The sequence below is a fragment of the Chelonoidis abingdonii genome, chromosome 4 (assembly GCF_003597395.2).
Source record: "Chelonoidis abingdonii isolate Lonesome George chromosome 4, CheloAbing_2.0, whole genome shotgun sequence".
NCBI lineage: Eukaryota > Metazoa > Chordata > Testudines > Testudinidae > Chelonoidis > Chelonoidis abingdonii.
Window position 1 is genome coordinate 59,345,393 of NC_133772.1, and position 21,541 is coordinate 59,366,933.

The 21,541-nt window shown below is 40.1% G+C and overlaps 1 protein-coding gene across 2 annotated transcripts in view; it reads right to left on the reverse strand.

Moving 5' to 3' along the window:
- Positions 1-222: 222 nt before the first annotated feature.
- Positions 223-21,541, reverse strand: part of ELP4 (elongator acetyltransferase complex subunit 4) — a 335,509-nt gene continuing 314,190 nt past the window's right edge. For both annotated transcript variants that reach the window (XM_075065212.1, XM_075065213.1), the window contains one exon: positions 223-3,632. In XM_075065212.1, the coding sequence (XP_074921313.1) occupies positions 3,501-3,632 (132 nt within the window). In that variant the 3' untranslated portion in view covers positions 223-3,500. The remainder of the gene's footprint in view (positions 3,633-21,541) is intronic.

Below are 21,541 nucleotides of genomic sequence, written 5' to 3' on the forward strand. Positions count from 1 at the left end.
ATATTTATAATTTATACCTTTGCAGTTTTCCCAAGGTTGTGTTTGGAATAACTGTTATTTTAAATTAAATTTTAAGGTATAACCTTGTTGGTTTGTGTGTTATCACATGTATCAAATCTGAAGTAGTTTAATGCCCATTTTCCGGTGATAATAGCTATTGTTACATAAAATTGAATCAAGCTATATCTTCAAAGCTGCTTTACAAATTTCTTTACAAGTACATTAAAAAAAAGCTATAGTTTAATCATCATATTCTCCTCACATTCCAAATACGTATATTTTGATAGCTTCAACACAACATAAATGATATAAAGAATCCTTATTTGACATATTAAAGAGTCAACACTTTACATTTCATTACTGCTTTCTTCACTGTTTGTCATAATTGTGTAAAGATCTGGTGGTAAGTTTGAATTGGGAATGCATTCAGCAAAGAGACTCTATTGTCTCTATGCTGATATATTATATATCTAATATCAGCCTCAATGCAAGAAGTACGGTGGCTTCAGCTTGGAGCCCACTGAGAAGTAAGTGGCTCAACTTTTTATTTTTCTTAAAAATAACCTGAAAACCAAAACACTAAACTCAACACTCCATAGCAGCTGTTCAGGAAAGGAAAATACCTATCTAAACCAAAGTGTGAATCACTTTCATTCTCATAAAGATGTCCCAGCCAAATCAATGCTAAGGATCTAGAGGAGGTGTGCATAGTAGAGTCAGCACTGAATTATGGCAGTCTGTGAAGAAACAGAGTCCTTCAGGTCAAGAACCTGATATGCCTCCTGTAGTAAAAATATTTATCAGCAAATAAAGAGAGGCACAATCTAGTGGAATGTTTGTACACAAGGTTTAGAGGGTCATATACTAGACATATAAAAGTGTGTATGGAGAAATTTCATGGAGAGTTTAATGTAATGGCTAAATATTTTTATCTATACTGCAAACCAAAAATGAGAGATAAGAAGTCTATTTGTGGATCCAGTGGAATGCTACATCATACACACTATCAAATAGTAACATTGTTTTACTGGGTAAGCCAAGTCACTGACATGTATTATTGTAATCAATACAATATTTTGGAAGAAAAGAGAGGAGAAATTTTGCTACATGTTTTTGCCTTAGGTGAACATTATACATATGTATACTGTAAAACTTATTTCACACAGCATGTTCAGTGAATCAGAAAAACAAACGAAAAACCATTTTAAGCTAGATTTGCAGGCGAATTTCCCTTTTACTCTTATTATTCCAAATACTTTTTTAGTTTCTATGCTAACCTATTTTAGAACTCAAAATTGATGTCATAAATATTACATTTATATATACATATGGTATTTATCTTCTATTTTCAAGTCATGTGTTAACTAGAAATTGGCTGTGAATTTTAGTGACATTTTCTGCCTGTGTGTTAAGTCAATGACCTATTAAGTATATTCACAAGCCATTTATATACCTGATGACTTCACATTTCAGATGCCTATATCATGTTTTCTGTTACAATACTTATGTATAAAATTCATAACTGAATATGTAGTGTTAATTTTGTTTAAATTATTTGAATTCAAATATTTAAACTAATTAATACTTTCTAAAGGTACAACTAAGTATTTGATGAGAATTTCTGCTTAATGTTACATATAATGCAAAAGGACAAATGATGTTATTGAAATCAATGGTGATTTAAGTATATTGCTATAAAAATGTAGGTGTCTTTTAGCTTTACGAAAGTGACAGATCCATTCTGAAACTTTGATTAAAAAGGATTTGTGTTTTTAGAAATAAAAAAATAAAATGGGCCTATCTTAAAAAAAAAAAAAAAAGCAAGAGAAAAGAAATCCTGATTGCTACCACAAATGAAATAGCTGATGACAAAATAGTAGTCTTTTTGATTTTGATCACAAAAAATAAACTGGTAGTGACAGGATATGATGGATAGATTTGACATCCTGGCAAATCACTGTCATTGATTCAATTATTCTAATTCAGAATAAAAGCTGTATACAGTATGTGTTTATGCTACAGTGGAGTTTTTTAAGTGATTGACATTCATCATATTAGTTAGACAGTTTTAAAAGCTATGTCTTTGTTTTACACACAGTGTTGTCAAGAACAAATAAAGTAAAAACCTGGATTGTATAAGAAAAGCAAACCATTTAATCAACTTTTCAGCTGGAACTTCCTCAAAATACATTAACATTATTATATTGTATTAAAATTTTATTTGGAAAGTCAATTTCACTCTAGCCATATTATATCCAATTATAGAGATTGTTTTGTATGATTTCTTATGAAGCAGACTTCCATTTTGAAGGGGCGTATATTGGCTCCATGGAACTTTCAAACCATATTTTAGATTACCTTATGTTTTCAAAATTCAATTTAATTTCCAGATCAGCACTGCCTAGTATACCAGATACAAAGTAATATATGGGAGATGTTTAAAAATATATTTAATAGTTTTCCATTTGGATATATGTACACACATGCACACAAAATATTAATAAGTTCACAAATAGTGTACATGATGGTATGGAAACCTGAATTAGTTTTATTTTCTGTTCTGTTTTAGACCATCATTCTGTGATACTCTTCCCCAAGCTCCAATGCACTCTTCTGGTTTTCTAGCATTAATATAGCTGTCAGTTTGAATTTCAATCTTGAATTATGTCTGTTGACATAATTTCATAGTGCTGACTTCAATTGTTTAGGATTACTGTTTTGAACTACACAAGGAAATCAATTCTTTTTTCAATGTTTAGTAAATTCCACTCAAGTGCATTTTAATACATTTATTAACCCATACGGCAAACTAATTATCTATAATATATTCTTATTATGGAAAAATTCTTTCTTTATCAATTTAATTATTGACACAGTAGAACACATGAAATAATACAATATATTTTTAAATGCATTGTTTATGTACTCTGTAAAATAATGTTATATCTACTTTTGATTTTGACAATAATGATATTTTCAGATGTATAAAATTATTTTTTCAAACAATAATAATTGTTAAATTTGGCTTTAAAATAAAATGTGATAATGAATTCCTTAATCTCATTTACTAATGTTCACAGTACTGTCTAATTTATATTTTACATTTATAATCAATGTTTAATACAATCATGTTAAACAGACACATTTAGCTTGTGAAAAACAACACATTTGGCATTGTTTTGTAAAGCATCTTGAACTTTAAAAATAAAAATAATTTTGATTTTTTTTCTGAGAAGAACAAAATACTGTACATTTCCAGAATAGCAATGCAATGCAGCATTTTTTTTTAATGTAACAAAACCTGTGTTGCAGATGTTCTGTAAAAAAGCAAACAAACAAATGTCTTCAAAGAAATCAGGATGAGAAAACGAGGCACCATTTTACAATGTATATTTTTAAGGACTGCTGGGTCAAATCATTAAGAAAAATATTTTCATAAGTCATTAACAGTCATAATTAGAGTGTCATATAAATCTGAGTGAACTGCTAAGTAGAAATCACTAGAAGTCCAGGTGCTTCTTGCCTATGGCCATAGCACCACATCCTGAGCTCAGCAGTTTGGTGGATTCTGCCAGATCCTGTTTGCTTGAGCGGCTCACTGTGTCTGACAAGTCTGGAGGCAAATGCAGTCGCTATGGCAGGAGATTTTCAGGAGAGAATGGGGGAGAGAAAGAGAAAGAGAGAACAGACCAATTGTAATTAAATTTGCTTTAGATAGCATATTTCAAAATGCATTCCTATTCTCTGCTAAGCAATATTTACTCTTACATATCCAATACTTGTTACAACCTTTTTTCAAACTGGTATCCAGATAGATATATTTCATATGATATCTTTGCAAAATATTGGTTGGTTGGTTGGGTTTTTTTGCAAACTGGATTAGATTTTCCTCATAAACATTTCTGAAGGGAAAATCCAAGTTTATAAAATTTATCTAACTATATAACTGTGAGCCTCATCCATCATTCCTTAAAGTAAATGGCAATTTTGCTTCAGTATTAACAGCAAGATTGAGCCCTGTAATTGATATCTCATTACAATACAAATATTACTATATTTATTCTCTCAAACATTCTACATGAACAAATTATGTCTTGTTACTGACTTTAAAGGCAATAAGCAATACATCACTGATGACAGATATAGATGTCACACTGATTATAACATAACACGAGAAGCTAAAGGCTTGTCTATCTACTTACTTTGTTGCCAAACCTTAATAATAATACTTTGTATTTCTATGGCATAGTCCATCTGTGGTTGTTATAGATTTATTCACTAATGTGAGGTAGTACACACTGCATGGGTGGCAGGTGAATGAGCTGTTGCGGGAGGCTAGCCCCTGGCCTCTACTCCCCGCCCAAGGCCTTGCTCCTCCTCCTCTCCTTCCACCCCTGCTCCCTTGCCAGAGCCCAGAGCACCCCCCTGCTCCCTGCATGCCCCCAGCCTCAGCGCCAGCACGCCGGGTGGGCGGCACAGCCAGAGCACTCAGCCCCAGCCCTGGACACCAGACGGACAGTGTAGTCAGAGCATCCCTAACCCCAACGCTGGATGGAAAGCGTGGTCCCTGTTCCCCCAACCCCAGGTAGGTGGGTGGGCCAGCATGGCCTCAGCCTCTGTGAGCATCAGCCCCAGTCTGTCTGCCGCAGCTTCTCTGCCATGGAAGAGCTGGAAAGGAACTGGGAGCAAGCAGGAGGGGGCCTGAGGGTGAAGCATGGGCAGGGCCATGCCAGGCTGTTTGGGGAGGCACAACCTTGTCCAGTCTGTGCTACCTACCTCCCATGATGCACTGTTAAATCTACTTTACAGATGAGGAAACTGAGGTAGAGAGATTACATGGTTTGTCCACAATCACGCAATTCTTGTTCAAGAAACCAGGCAGTATTTGTTCTCTCTTTCCTAATTATGTTAAACAAAAGTGTTTTAACTCTAGTTCAGAGTTCTTTGAAATAGGATGTATGTGCTAGCTCTGACATTATTACTTAATGTTTGGAAAGCAAGATGCAATCTAAAACAAAGCTGTAGTTTTTCTGCCTATATTGTGAATTACTGGCTCACTTTGTGGGTTATAGTGAACTAGTGAAACAGGTCATAGCCATTCAGAAGAGAGGTAACAGAATAACTTTTAAATACATAGGGAAGTGATTTGTAAAATTGGCCTTATGAAAGGAGAAAATCCAATAGCAGGCAAAGGCTGACCTGTGTGATTATCCTGTTTAAAATTTACAGTTCTCACTGTCGCAGCCCAAAGGCCTCTTGCCCAACATGGCGTCTGGATGGCCAATTGTCGGTCATCTAAAGGTCACACTAGTACTGTGTGCAGCACCGTAGTGCGGTGTGCAACCTTAGAGGACCGTGTGCAGGTTCCCACCTTTTTACCTGGTCACCTAGGGGTTAGGCTAGTGTCGTGTGCAGTCTCCTGCTCTTCTGCCTAGCAACCCAGGGGTCAGGTTAGTGCTGTGTGCATAACACCAGCGTGCCTTGAGCAAAGGGGCCCAATCTAACCAATCGTAATGCAGTTCAAAGGGTCGGATTAGGGGTTGTGTGCAAACTATGCTAGTGTGCTGAGTGCAGCTTCTAGTAGCTTCTAGTGTGCTGTGTGCAAAATCTGCCCACGTAGGGGGCAACAGCTCGGAACCTGGAGGGTGGGGGAGCTAGGGACCAATCGAATTTCGCCAGGTGTAAAACAGTCCCTGGAATAAAACCATTCCCTGAGCCAGGGTCTGTAGGAGTATCCGCGAACTGACTGAAGGACCTGATCAACCCTTCAGCCAGGGGTCTCCTCCGGATATAGCCGGCTCATGTCGTGTTGTTTATTATTTTCCACGGTATTTTCCATGGATTGCTTATTTTTTCAACGGTATTTTTCACGTGTTGCTTATTTATTCTACGGTATTTTTCCACGGATTCGGTATGCTTCTGGTGTCTGTACTGCTGGTCAGCTGCACCTGGAATATGGTATTTGCTCACTAACTGTTTGAGCTTTGCCTAACCTTTCCTCTCCTCCTTCCCCTTTTATTTGGTATACAACTGCATATGCTGCTGCCTGTTGTAAAGTTATGTATATATGGTACCAAAATTGAGTTGTCATAATAACTGCTATTAAAGTTAATTTGGTGTCTTTGATTATAGTAATATTTGGTTAAGCGTGCACACAGTTCATTTAATTTGGTGTATTCGTTTACTTTTCTAAAGAGCAGTTAATTTTGAAGTATTTGGTTATGTGTTAATAGATGTAAATAGCTTGTTTCTGTTAGTTGGTAAAAGTGCTCCTCCCCAGCCCAAGTTGTGATTTTCTCCCTGTTAATAAACGGCCACGTGGTGTTCTGAAGTTTCCTGTCTGTCTGGTCTTGGTTTTTCCTCACTCCATCAAAAGAACTTCACCGAACCCGTACTCGGGTCGGACACTCACAACAGCAGGATAGCAGTGAGAGAGGTTGGTGGATTTTGTCAGACACCAGGGATTTATGTACATTCATATTTGCTGTTTTTCAGAGCTATGTTTTTCTTACATTTAAGTTGTAAGCTTTTAAACATATACATTTTCCCTTTATTCTGTACCTTCTTGAGTTTTTTGAAGACTCTTCTTTACAGAAATGTAGGAAAATCAACAGAAAAGCAGCACTAAAAAAAAAAGTTTATATTTCAAATCATAGAATCATGGAAATGTAGGGCTGGAATAGACCTATAGAAGTCATCAAGTCCAGCCACTTTTGCTGAGACAGGATCAAGTAAACCTAGACCATCCCTGACAGGTGTTTGTCCAACCTGTTCTTAAAAACCTCCAATAATTGGGATTCTGCAATCTCTCTTGGAAGCCTATTCCAGAGTTTAACTACCTGTATGATTAGAAAGGTTTGCCTAATACCTAACCTAAATCTCCCTTCTTGCAGATTAAGCCCATTCATTCTTGTCCTACCTTCAGAAGACATGGAGAAGAATTAATCACAATCCTCTTTAGAACAGCCATTGTTGTAATTGAAGATTTATCAGGTCCCCACTCAGTCTTCTTTTCTCAAGACTCAACATGCCCAGTTTTCTTAACCTTTACTCATAGGTCAGATTTTCTAAACCTTTTATCATTTTTGTTGCTCTCCTCTAGGCTCTCTTCAATTTGTCCACATCCTTCCTAAAATACAGTACCCAAAATTGAACACAATACCTACTGAGGCCTCACCAGTGCCAAGTAGAGCGGGGCAATTTCCTCCCATGTCTTACATACAACATTCCTATTAATACACCCCTAGAATGGTATTAGCCTTTTTTGCAACTGCATCACATTGTTGATTCAATTTCTGATCCACTATAGTCCCCAGATCTTTTTCAGACCAAGTCCTGAGCCCGAGTCAGCTGGCAGGGCCAGCCTCGGGCATCTAGATGTTGTATAGATATATTCTAAGAGCATAGGAGAGACAGTCTCCCTTCTCTCAGTTCATGTGCCCAGATCCAGGACTGGTATGGCCCACAGCAGCCCAGAATTGCAATTGAAGCATGCGCAGTGTGGACAGAATCTTCAGGGAATTTAGCTGCTAAAATCAAAGAAGGGTCTACTAAGCATGTGTGAACAGTATTTTTTCAGAGGCTTATGTCTTAGTGGCACATCCCTGACACAAAGGCCACTTCCTGCCAAATTTCAAGTCCCAGCTTCACAGCATGGGGACACTAGAACCAGAATTATTTAACATGGGCAAAAAACCATATGTTTCCCTAGTCTCGTTCTCAGAAATGCCTGAACTGTTTTGACTGAAATTTTCCAAAATAATGCAGCCAGAGGCAGACACCAGGCTCGGAAATTATCAGCACAAATGGTTAGTTTGCCAAAGTTATAAAAAACCCTACATTAAAAAAAATTATGAAGTTTTAGTCAAGTACTCAGAAGTTAGGAAATTCCAGAATTAAGATTACCCATGCTACATTAATCATGCCCCCTTGTGTCTATATATTATGATACAGCCTTTAATTAAGAAATCACATACTATTTTTACCCACATGGTTCATCAGCAGTGTTTAAACCCAAGACCTTCAGAACTACAATGCAGCCATCCTCCGTCTGGGCTAAAGAAATAATTAGCAATAGTAGGCTGTTATCATCTATATGGACCAGACCCCTAGAGGAAACATGACACACATTGCCAGTGTCATAACCATTTGTGATACAGCAGTGGAATGGCTGGTGTCAGGATTCTTGGGTTCTACTCCTGGCTCTGGGAGGGGAGTGTGGCCTAGCAGTAAAAGCAGTGATTGTAGGCAGCATAGCTAAGGACACAGTTTTGGCACATTCATTCTGAAAGGCAGTACATCTGAGTGCATAAGACTTTTCTTACAGACCAGGTTTCTATTCCCAGCTCTGTGTGAAATGACCTTTCAGTTACCTTTTTTGTAAAGTGGGAAGAATAATAGCTGTGTGCCTCCTAAAGCTGGGATATGAGGATGCAAGACAGGTCTACACTAGAAACTTTCCATATTATAGTACATTTGGTAAGGGCATGGTTTTTAAAATGACATTTCTATACCAGAAAAAGGCCTCGTGTTGATGCAATTATACTGGCTTTTGCCACTGTTTTACTCAGGGAATTGATATAAACTGCATCTACACAGGAGAATTTGCCAGTATAGCTAGGCTTCAGGTAAGGGTGTTGAATTGTACAGGAATATTAACACTAGTCAACAGACACAGTGAGACCAGAATCCCTGCTGCTACAACACCCAATGACTACAGCGGGAATTGAAAACATCTAGAATTTCACAGGATTAGGCCGTATGTGAGCAATGATAGCTTAAATGAGTTGCCCACACTCACACAGTGGATATAACAATTGAACACACAGATATCCAATCTGAACACACTGAGTACAAACTTCTCTCAGATCCACATTGAGTGAGTCGGTAGCAAAATTAGGAACAGAACCCAGCAGAAGCAGGAGACCTTGGTGAGGGTTCAAATAAATAAATTATAACTGACTTCTATATATGTGCTCTAACCACCAGACGCACCCTTCTGCAGACCATGGTATATTAACACCTTCTTTATGGAAACAATCAATGGAATATGATACTCTATAGTATGAATATTAAAAATTTGTCTCATAATTTATTTTTTCAAACTTGAAAAACATCTACTGTAGTTATATATACTGTATGTAAAATCTAATTATTTTCACTGGCTAGTTAAACATTAAAATATTTCAGAAATCATGCAGCTTGACAATATTTGACATCGCTGCATTTAACAGAATTACTTCAGAGCTGCAGGGGAACCAAATATATGTGCTAGAAAATAGTTTTTAGCAATACATTACTACAACATAAATAAAAATAGTAATTCTTGTTCAGATTACTCTGTGATCACCATTATAAATTTTAATATAAGTCATTAATTTTGATATGAAGAGAGAAGACATTGTCAAGCTGTCTTGAGTGGCTGAAGAGTGTGAGTATCAACCTCAGGGCAGACTGTTAAGAAGCAAGGGACAAATACCAAACTGGTTGTGAATTTTATACTTAGATTTCACCAACCAAGTATCAAGTGTAAACTCCTCAGGCACCAAAACAGCCTAACCATGAAGTCACAGACAGTCTCCTTGAATACTCCAGTCTATCTTGCCACATAGGCAAACTTGCCTTTGTGATAGATGGTTCGTTACACCAAAAATCACAACAATATTCAGGTAACTCCCAATTCCAAAGGACCTGTCACTTAGCCTAGGTCAGTCAGTTGCCTTTTAGATCTTACAGCAAAGACAGTGATTGTAGCCAATCCTATAATAAATTAACTAAAGATTTATTAACTAAGGAAAAGAAATGAGAGTTATTTACAAAGTTAAAGTAGGTAAACACATATACACACAAATGAGTTACAGTCTTAGGTTTCAAAATGTAATAGAAGACTCTATAATAAGAGTGTGCTATATAAACAACAAGGAGTCCAGTGGCACCTTAAAGACTAACAGATTTATTTGGGCATAAGCTTTCGTGGGTAAAAAAACCCACTTCTGCAGATGAATGCACTTCTTCTCCATGCATCTGAAGAAGTGGGGTTTTTTACCCACAAACGCTTATGCCCAAATAAATCTGTTAGTCTTTAAGGTGCCACAGGACTCCTCGTTGTTTTTGTGGATACTGACCAAAACGGCTACCCCTCTGATAGTTAGAGCTCTATATGTCCTTCAGGGCTAACCTAGACTAAGCACTGAGGATCTTTTGCTTATGCTTATTAATCCTTGCCCTCTCACAGTCCAAGCAGCATAAAGTTACAGTGTCTTCTTGTCAGGGCTTTTTTATTCCCTTCCCCCCGGAGTCAAGTTAATGGGATGAGTCCACATGCACGTCTCCTTTTCATGAGTGTGCGGCAATCAACAAAATCTTTTGTCCTCTGATGTTCCACATTGGTTTGCCTAGTGTCTACAGGCTGCCTTTTGTTGGACAGGAGAGAACACCTCCAGTGGCAAACTAGTATTTCACAGTTGATAATACTTCTCTCCTGACTGGTTAAGTAAACTCTTAAATATTACCTTATAACATGAGATATAGATATTATAAGTGAGATTAATGCATGCAGCAACTCAAAAAAGCATTTAATAAAGTCTAAACACTATTTTAACAATACTAACAGGTGAACCAGACTGGTTTCCAGCTATGTATTGGTCAGTGTTCAGCTGAGGCCTAAGAGGCTTTGAATGAGCTGGCATATGGCCTGCCAGCTTCACAGGCATAACATGCAAATCACTGAAATTCATCACAAAAAGGTGGTGGGTTTGATTCTCTTCTTATTATCTCACCATAAGTTACTTCACTGAAATTAACAGACTTCTTGTACTAGTTAACCATTACATTTGGCTATTCCTAAGATAGCCCAAAATTTTGAAGTTTAAACTTTTTGGCAATAAGACGACAAACCAAACCAACAGTTGTTCTCTTTATTTGGGTCTCTGACCCAAAACTTGGACAAAAAAAATCCCATGACTCACTATACCTCACAATCATTTTCAGTCACCAGTAGACTGTGGAATTTTGGGTTATGGGAAAAAATAAGTGGAGAGTTTTGAGTGTTGTGAAGTAGGATGAACAATTGAATTCTTTCCAATTTTTCTCTTTTTGAAAAAGAATTCTTACCATTTTATAAACACAGGCTGAGAAATATCTACTTCCCATTCTTCTTAGACTGTACTTCCTTGTTATCTCCTGTTTCCTCTTCTGCCTCTCCTTTTTCATCTATGGGTTGTTATGTTTTCCCTCTACCCTTCGCTGTTACCTCATTATCAGTGCCTAGGAGCTCTAGCCCCCATAGATTAAGACCCCATTGTGCTAGGCAATATATGAGCACAAAAAGACAGGCTCTGCCCCAAAGAACTTACATTCTAAGTATGACAAGAGATAACAGATGGCTACAGACAGACAGATGTGGAGAGTACAAAAAACAATGAGATTATATTGGTCAGCGTGGTAGGCATGGTGTCAGCACAATATCAGTCTAATTGTTGTCATTTTTTTGTAGGTATCATGGAAAAAGAGATTTTTAAGAGGAGATCTGAAGGACAATAATGAGGTAGCTTTGTGGATGTTTATGGGAGTTCCTCCCAAGCATGAGAGACAACACTGGAGAAAGTATGAAGGTGCTTGTTTGAAAATTTAACAAGTGGGCAATGCAGGCATCATTGGCTGATCAGAGGCAGGAACTGACATTTTGACAGTGAATGAGAGATGACAGATAGGGTGAGGATAGGCCAAGAAGGACCTTGAAAGTGAAGAGAAGCAGCTCGCATTTAATACAATAGAGGGGGGGAATCACTTGAGTAATGCAAATTGATAGGGATAATGATAAAAAATTTATATTTACATAGAGCCTTTCACGTAGAAGGATTTTTAAAAAGTACACATACACATGCCGTAGGAATCATCCTATGTGTCACATAAATCCCTTAACCTCTGAGATGAAGCATGGTAACCATTTAATTACACATGAATATTGCAAAACAATAGAGACCAGGATGTGAAGAATATTGTTTCAAATTCTAACCATGATAGAACGTCAGAGAGGCACAATGACCAACCTGGAGTCTGGCAGGCACTCAGGGGCTAACACTTCCACTCTGGCAAAAAAATCCATGGATCTTTAATTTCCACAAGTGATCAGTACTTCCACCTTACAGCTTATCTGAAAGATGACATCTCCAGAGATAGAGCCCTCTCCTAATATTATGTATGAGACATTGGTTCTGTATCAACTCAGAGGAAACGTACTATATCAGCAACACCCTTTTCTGTGCCACCTGGAATTCCCTTCGAGGTATTGTCTCCAAGGCCCTGATCCTGCATTGATCTCTGTATAGGCAGACCCCCAAGCCCATGCAGAGCTCCATTAAGTATTGATCACATCTAACTCTGCACATCAGGTCTAAGCATGTGGTAGTATGGCTAAAGGTTAAGAGCCCAGCTACTATGCTCTGGGGTGAAATCCCAACCCTACTGAAATTAATGTGAGTTTTGCCATTGACTTCAATGGGGCCAGGATTTTAACCTCATTCTGCACTGCATACTGCAAAACAAAACATATCCAAGTGTTTAGTAACATTCACTTTTGCAGTTCCACTCAGAAAGGAGCTGCACAGGACCAAGGAAGGTCAAACTTGCAGGCAGGGTAGATGTGGCACAGGAAACATTGGGCTCTTTGTAGGACTAGGTAGATCAATGAAGATATAATTTCCATGGAGCTATAAATCAAAAATCAAAGCCTAGGTGAACAGTGAAGTTTCACTAATGTTTAGTTAGCACACAGTAATTTCTAAGGCACACTGTCAATTTGAATTTTTTGAAAGCTACTAATTATTAAAAATTCTAGTTTCTGATACAGCACCCTTTAAATAGTATGGCCTCAATTCTTCTCTTTCAAATTCCATTTTAAATTATGTTTCATAAGTGTTTTCCACTTCCCTGCCAATGTTTATAAGGATATTTTCATCAAGGGAGAGTGGATGGATCCAAAAGCAACACTGCTAAATGTACTCAAGTCTGCCGTGTGCACTCTTGCCTGCCCACTAGCCTCTTTAACAGCAGCTCTGAGGTAAGGCTTCCCAACGTCTACATTCTGCCCTGCGACCTACAAGGGAGTGCCAGGGAGAGAACAATGTTCTTTACTACTTCTGCCTTTCAGACAGGCTTCCGTTGCTCCCCAGCTCAAATGACCTTGCATAGTACTTTTTTTTAAAAATCACAGATTCAAGAATTATTTAATGGATAAGAGACTTTCAAGTCTGCACTTCTGTCTCAGATGGTCAACATGACTCATACACAGAAGTGTCTACTTACTTTCCCCTGACCATGTGTCATATCCATTCTGATGAATCCAGAATGAATATTCTAGCTATTTCTTAACAGAGGTGAGCAGAGGAGTGGAGTAACTATGATTAACATTTTGTGAGGAGCACACATTGGCTGGCTAAAATGGCAAGGTGCGAAGACTGTGTGCAAAATATATATGACCAGAAAGTACCACAGAATTCGAGATCTGCAGCACGAGAAGCAGGTCATGGACACTTCCTGCTTGGAGCTGCATCAGGGCATCCTGTACACTTAAACACATTTTTAATTTTTTTAAATTAAAAATTAAAAAACAAATCTTTTGGTGACTAAGGAGGTGAAAAAAATCCTCAACCTCTCACCCAGCAATACACAGAGTCAATCTGGAGAAAAGTGCATGCTCAGCAAAATATTCCTTCCTGAACTCCAAAAGAGAAATTGGCTGCTTCAAGCACAACATTAATACCATTTAAATGCATTAAATCCCATATAGTCACCTGATTTTTCATTACACACATTCATACTACTTGACTCCACTACCAAGTGGGATTGCATTCCATCTGCTTACCGCTCTTTGTAAAAATAATACATCCTATTACATGTAGCCCCTCTAATTTTATACCTTTGCTCCCCAGTTCTAGTCTCAACATCCTCAAGTAGATTATCAATCATAATATTTTAACAACCTTCACTGCTTTAATTACTTCAGTCATGTCACCTCAATGTATTTCAAGATGAAATAATTCTAATATGCTCAATATCTCTTAAATCATTATATTTTTAAATGTCATAATTAATATAGTACAATAATACAATACCTCTGACTAATGTGTTTGGAAATATTTTATAGTGGGGGATGTGCTACTCAATAACATTTGACGTATCTTCAATTAAATGAAAAACATGTAGCATTCCAGCTTTTGGCTGCAGTATGCCAAAAGCCATTGTATGTCATTGGTTTATGGACTGACGAGCTCCTGAATGAAGTTTACATGATGTCCTGATGTGTTGTATTTTGCATTTCTAATTGCTGTAGCTAAAGAACAGATAAAAAATATAACAGCTACACATTTCAGGAGCACATTACTCCTACCACAGTCAATAACCTATCCATCTCTCTCTTAGCAAGTGCAACAAAGAACGTACTGGTCTTTTTTTTGCCAAACTGTATCAGCAACTGTGGTGCTAATGCAGAATACATGCAGATGAGGATTTACATTTTCTCGAGGACAGCAGAGTTTTGTTCAGACAAAGATTTGATATGGAGGCTGCTGTCAACCTTTCTCTTTAGTTGTTATAATGTCAAGATTTAGTAGAGTTTTACAAAGATTTTTAGAAAGATGTATTAACAAGATACATCATAACAGCTCTTTTTAAGTCAACATACTATGTCAGTGCAATGTCTGTTGCCAAGTTGTCAGTGTGTACTTAGACTACAATGCATATGTACATTGTGGAACATTTGATTTTATTTATATAGGATAAGGTCCACAAAGAAGTAACAATAGCACTGATCTGGACATACTGTTAAAAGGTAAGGTTTACAACAATTTACATACAAATCTCACAATATCACCCTAAACAAGATGTAAAGCACTGACAATACCACATAGATTAAGAACACATACTTAACAGCTAATGATGAACTGAGTTTATTTTTAATAACAAAAGAGTAACATCATGCAAGAAATTCCAAGCTCACACTGCACTAATTATGAGTCATGTCATCATACTCAGGCCCCATTAAGACTACAACTATAACTTAGCCCTGGGGCCCAGTAACAACACAGCTGTCTCTTGACCTACTTACACATAGTTATTAGTGTGGACAGTACTTAACCATATCCCTATAAAGGGGCTAAAGCCATGAATAGGCCTGGCTTTTAACTCAATTCTGGGACCCTGTTATGTCCTGTCCACATTACAAGTTTTAATATTACTTTAACTAGGTCAGGGAGCAATTGCCCTGACTCAGTTATAGTTGTAGTGCAGATGAAGTTTCTACTGTTCAGGTAGCTGTAACTGAACTATATTTAATTATGGTTATACACACCTAATGTTAAAGTAATCACTTCTAGCATATAAATAACAAACCTTTTTTTAGAAGCAGCATAATCTAAACAGCCATAATGAATTATTGTTAATATCAGCTGTTAAGAGAGAATATTTCCCCTGAGAATAGTTGATAGATCTTTACCTACATAACATAGTCCACTTTGTTAATGCACACTGTCAATAAGAAAATATTAAAAAAAATATTTACTTATATAATTAACACTTTAGACTACTGAAATTATAGGATTAAAAAATTATTTAGCTTTCACCATTTGTGGTGTTTCACACAGATTATACAATGAAAATAAGTTATTTTCACTTTCATTACTAGGACATTGCAGTCCTGGTTTAGGTTTCCAGTACTGCAGAGGAATGTTTAAATAATGACAACCTCCCCCTCACAAAAAACCCTTTAATAGAAATTAAAAAAAAATTCATGACAACATTTTCTTTCATAATAGGTTTGTAAAATCCCTTTTTTTGGTAAAATTTATGAGTCTTGACTGTAGTATTTGACTCTTTACTAAAGCTAATATATAAACATTTAACAATTACATTCAAGCTGTGTTGGATTAGTCAGATAAATCACATGGTATTGTTTCTACTTTCTGACCAGATGGATGAGTATGCAAATATTCAAGTGTGGATACCCATGTGGCAATTTAAAAGTTGATTTCTTCAAATATTGGCTCATGCAACTCTTAAAATCTTTCTGAGACCATTTGTACCAATTAAATCCAATTGCTTGTGTGTTTGTGGAACATGAACCCTGAAGCAAGACGACTGAAGAGAATTCATTAAAAAAATTAAGCACTCCCCTACAACATAGAGGGGCTGGGAATAGCTAGCACACAAATGACTATGCTGGTTCTATGCCAGCTGGGGATTGCCTCATGCCAGAAGAATCTTCAAACTACTCATTTAGGGCCTGATTCAAAACCTACTGAAATGAATGGGAGTCTTTCAACAAAGATCAGGGCCTCATTGTGCTAGGAACTGTACGAATACATGATAAAATTCAGTCTCTGTCCTGAAGAGCTTACAATCTAAATAGGCAAAGGAAGAAAAGAATTACATACGTGCAGAGTGAAAAATGTCATTGTTTGCAAGTGTCATGTTGGAGCCATAAGTTTTTTATTTAAATTTTCTTAACATTTTTTCATTGAGTTTTTGTTAGGAGAGAATTAGCTAATCAAAAAGACAAAAACAGGCACACTGAAGTGCAGGAAGTAAATGGAAAAGAGGAGGGGCAAAGAGGGAGTGAAGGAAGGATGGAGGATAGTAGTTAGCCTGAAGTGAAAAGACTAAGGCCTTGTCTACACTACACAGTTTTATCAACAAAACATCAGCTTTCGGTAACAAAACAGTGGAGGTGCATACACTGAAATGTTCCTCCCGCCGATGCAATTCCCCTGCTATGCTGACATAATAAAACAACCTCGACGAGCAGTAGAGTTTTTTGCATTGTAGTTAGACGCAGTGTCAGTATAGATACCTCAGCTTGGTTATGTCACCCTAACTGGAAGTGTCCTGCAATGCTCATTATGATTGCTCTGGTCAGCAGTTTGAACTCTGCTGCCTTGAAGGTGCACAGGTATGCGGCTTTCTGTTTAAAGGCCTGGGGATTTTTGAAAATCCTTTTCCTGTTTGCTTGGCGTGCACAGACCATACAGCATCTTCCCATCTGGCCATGCCAACTTTCTGCAGCAGACGGTCTCCCGGGTGGAGCACACCAGAGCTGTTGGATCTGCTGAGTATACGGGGAGAGGAGGCTGTGCAGTCACAGCTTTGCACCAGCTATCGGAATTTTGATACCTATGGGATGATTGCTGGTGGCATGCAGGAGAAGGGGCATGGAAGGGACATGCAGCAGTGCCATGCTAAAGTCAAGGAGCTGAGGCAGGAATACCACAAGGCAAGGAAGGCCAATTGTCGCTCTGGTGCAGCATCGAAGATATGCTGCTTCTATAAGGAGCTGCACACCATCCTTGGTGGCAACCCCACCTCCACCACCAAGAATCCCATGGATACTTCAGAGGGATTTGGATGCAGTGGCCAGTGGACTCAACCCTGATGAGGAAGTGGTGGATGAGATAGTGGAGCTGAAGGATGATGTGGAGCACACAGCAGGGTCATTTGGTTGCGCAGCGAATCAGGACCTCTTTTCCGTTCCAGAGGGGTCTAGCTAGTGATAGAATCATAGACAATTAGGGTTGGAAGAGACCTCAGGAGGCCAACCCCCTGTTCAAAGCAGGACCAACTCCAACTAAATCCCAGCACTCCGGCCCTGGCATTCAGAATGGATGAGAGGGGAGCTCCAGTAAGTGCTCATTTTGCTTTGATACTGCATGGTGAGAGGAGACTGAGATCTCATGTACTTTCTTACATGGCAGAGGAGGGACAAGGGGCAAAAATTTACAAAAGAGCCTGTTCATCTACGCTGTGGGTACATGGCAGAAAAATTTGTTAATGTACACAGGGATGTCCTGGGAATCCTTCATAGAGATTCTAGGAAACTTTTCTGTAGATATTCTGCAATCCTCTCCCAAATGTTTATTGGGAGAGCGGCCTTGTTTCTCCCCCTGCTGTAGGAAAATTTGCCGCACCACTTGGCAATTGATTCTGAAGGGACCAGTGTGGCATATAGGCAAGTGGCCTACAGAGCTGGTCTGAAGTCACATGCATGCAAGAGATGCACACTTGCATCCTGGGTTACCCTTAGGAGTGAGATATCAGGTTTTATTACCCTAGCCTGTGGAAAAGGGCACCAATATTCACAATATGGCCCCTACCACTTATGGGTAACTCCCTTCACAAACCACCCCTTGCCACCCCCACCACCCCCACGAACTCACCATAATTGGGACTTGTGCTGACCTATGTGCTAGCCAAGGGACAGTGAGAAAGAGGTGTATGTAACTTTTGAGATTCATGGCTGTGAGCACAGTCACAATACCATCTCTGTTCATTGTTTCTTTGGCTTCTGCAGATGGGCCCTTGACAACCCACTTCTCCATGCTGGCGGAGTGCCTCCATCGGATAAGGTGGCAACCCAGGAGGAATAAGGAGAATATGCTTTATGAAGTCCTGCAGTCAACAGATACAGCACATGGCAAAAAAAGAGTGTGGAAGGAGATAATCAACAAAACACTCAGGCTGGATAGCCTGGCAAGGACACAGGGGCAGAAGTGAATGATAAAGCTCCTAGAAGGCCAGGCAGAGATGTTGAAGTCCCTCATTAGCCTGTAATCTGAGCACATCTGTGCCCAACTGCCCCTCCAGCCACTACAGAACTCGGGTCCATGCCCTCCCCAAACTCCCCTACCACATTCCTCACGTGTTCCTGGTCCCTCACAGTACCCTGTGCACTCCATGTCTAGGGACTTGTTTTCCAATGAAAGCTAGAGTTACACCCAGCTGTGAGAGGCCCACTGCAAGACTGTTCCTCATTTTCAAGGCATCTGTTTGACTCAAAGTTTGTGTTTTATCCCATTATTACACTTGAGTCTTTCAAATAAACTGAGTCTTTATCTGTGACACACTTAAATTGCTCAGTTCTAACACTGAAACACAGTAGGAATAATTGCAATTAACGCTCATGAAGCAAGCACTATAGGTGTAATTCGTGGTGGCAAGTATACATTGCTTGGATGAATGTATCACATACGGACACATTATTGGGAACAGGTTTTTTGCTGCCCCAAGCGCCAAAGAAAAAAAAAGAAAAAAAGAAACACTTGATTGAGCTGCCGCCGAAGTGCCGCCGAAGAGGAAGAGAGGGAGTGAAGGACCCATGGCCGAATTGCCGCCGCAGATCCGGACATGCCGCCCCAACAACGGATGAACTGCCCCTTTCTATTGGCTGCGCCCGGCAGCTGCTTCCTTTGCTGGTATCTGGAGCCGGCCCTGACTGGGAATCATTGTCAAAATGCTCCTTGAAAGCCCCCTGATTCAAATAGCTTCTTGCTTCACCCCTCTAAGAGCCCTTTTATCTGGGTGCTCAAAAGCAGCAGACAGATGATCAGCCTCAGTGGTCCACCAACTTTTCCCCCTTCGATTTGCAAATATTATGAAGAGTACAGCGGGCTGCAGTGATCATCAGAATATTTTCCTCACTGAGGCCTAACCAGTCAAAAAGACAGTGCCAGTGACCTTTTAATTGGCCAAAGGCACATACAACGGTCATTCGGCACCTGCTGAACTTGTTGCTGAAATGCTCCTTGCTCCTGTCTAGGTTCCTTATGGTAAGATTTCATGAGCAAGGGGTATGCGCAAGGCCAGCTCTAGGCACCAGTGTTCCAAGCATCTGCTTGGGGCGGCACTTTTCAAGGGGCAGCATTCCAGCCCTGTAGGGCGGCACTTCGATGGCGGCACTCCATTTTTTGTGTTTGTTTTTTGTTTTGTTTTTTTGCTTCGGCAGTGACACTCGGCACTCTGGCTTTTTTTTTTTTTTTGCTTGGGACTGCAAAAATCCTGGAGCCGGCCCTTGGTATATGGTGTCTCCAAGGATCACTATAGGCATTTGCACATCCCCAGGGCTGGTGCAACCATTTAGGCAAACTAGGCGGCCGCCTAGGGCGCCTAGTGGTTGGGGGCGCCTAAAAGTCCCCTCAGGCGAGGAGGTGGAGTGGAGGTGAGCTGGCTGAGGGGGCGCGCGGGGACGGTTGCCCACAGTAACGGGGGAGGGGGCGCACAGGGGAACAGCTCCCTCCCCCAGCTCACCTCCACTCTGCCTTCTCCGCTGAGCACACAGCCCAGCTCTAACTCTCCTCCAATCACGAGCAAAGCCTGGGCAAGGGAGGAGAATTAGAGCAGCGCACGGCGTGCACAGTGGAGGAGGCGACCCGAGGTGAGCTGGGGGGCTACGCAGGCAGGTTGATGCTGCCGTGGCAGGGGGGATCGGGGGAAGTCTCCCCAAGGGAGGGTTAGCTCCGTGGTGGGGGAGGGAAGTCTCCCTGGGTGGGGTTAGCTGCCATGGGGGGATGGGGGAGTCTCCCTGGGTGGGGTGAGTTGCCATGGGGGGACGGGAAGGAGAGGGGTTAGCTGTTGAGGTGGGAGGAGTATCTGCTGCGGGGGGGCTCCCCAGGTGGGGGGCTGAATTAGCTGCCGTGGGGGGGCGGGGTTAGCTGGGTGGGGGGTGCAAGGTGGAAGTTTTGCCTAGGGCGCAAAACTTCCTTGCATCGGCCCTGCACATCCCCCATTGGAATCTCATGGTCTGGAAAGGAAGTCCCAGTGTGCAGCTTTCTATACATTCCAATGTTCCAAAAGATGCATGCATCAGGCATCTTCCTTCACCACCCCATATTGATGTCAGTGAAACAGCTCCAGCGACCCACCAACACCTGCAAGATTGTGGAGAAGCAGCCTTTTTGGCTGATGTACTCCATTGCAAGGTGGTTGGGGGCCAAAACTGGGATATGTGTTCCAGCTACTGCCCCGCAATAGTTATGGAATCCCACTGCCTCAAAGCCATCAATTATTTCCTGCACATTACTGAGAGTCACAGTCCTTCATACAAGGAGGCGATTAATGACCCTCCACACTTGCATCACTGCAGACCACATGGTTGATTTTTCCAACCCCAAACTGATTTGTGACTGACAGGTAGCAGTCTGGAGTTGCCTGATGTCACACAGTGATTGTCACTCACTTTTCCACAATGTGGGCAGCTCTCTTTCTGGTGTCCTTGCACCACAGTGCTGGGGCAAGCTCAACACACAATTCTAGGAAGGTGGCTTTGCACATCCAAAAGTTCTGCAGCCACTGATCGTCATCCCATACATGCATAACGATGGGATTTCACTGCTCAATGCTTGTTTCCTGGGCCCAGTACCAACTGTCCACTGTAGCAAGCTGTTCTGTGAATGCCAGCAGCAATCTTGTAGCGATTTCACTACAACTCTCCAAAAAGAGAGTACCAACTCTGTGACTCCACTAGATCCTCTTCTTCAGAATTCCACACCTGTACCCGTCTTTGATTTTGTTGCAGGACTCCAACTCTGATCCATCTACAGTATTCCTAGAAGAATGAGGAGTACTTGCAGCACCTTAGAGACTAACAAATTTATCTGAGGATAAGCGTTCATGGGCTAAAGCCCACTTCATCAGATGCATGCAGTGGAAAATACAGTAGGAAGATATCTTTTTTCATGGTCCATATATATATATATATATATATATATATATATAT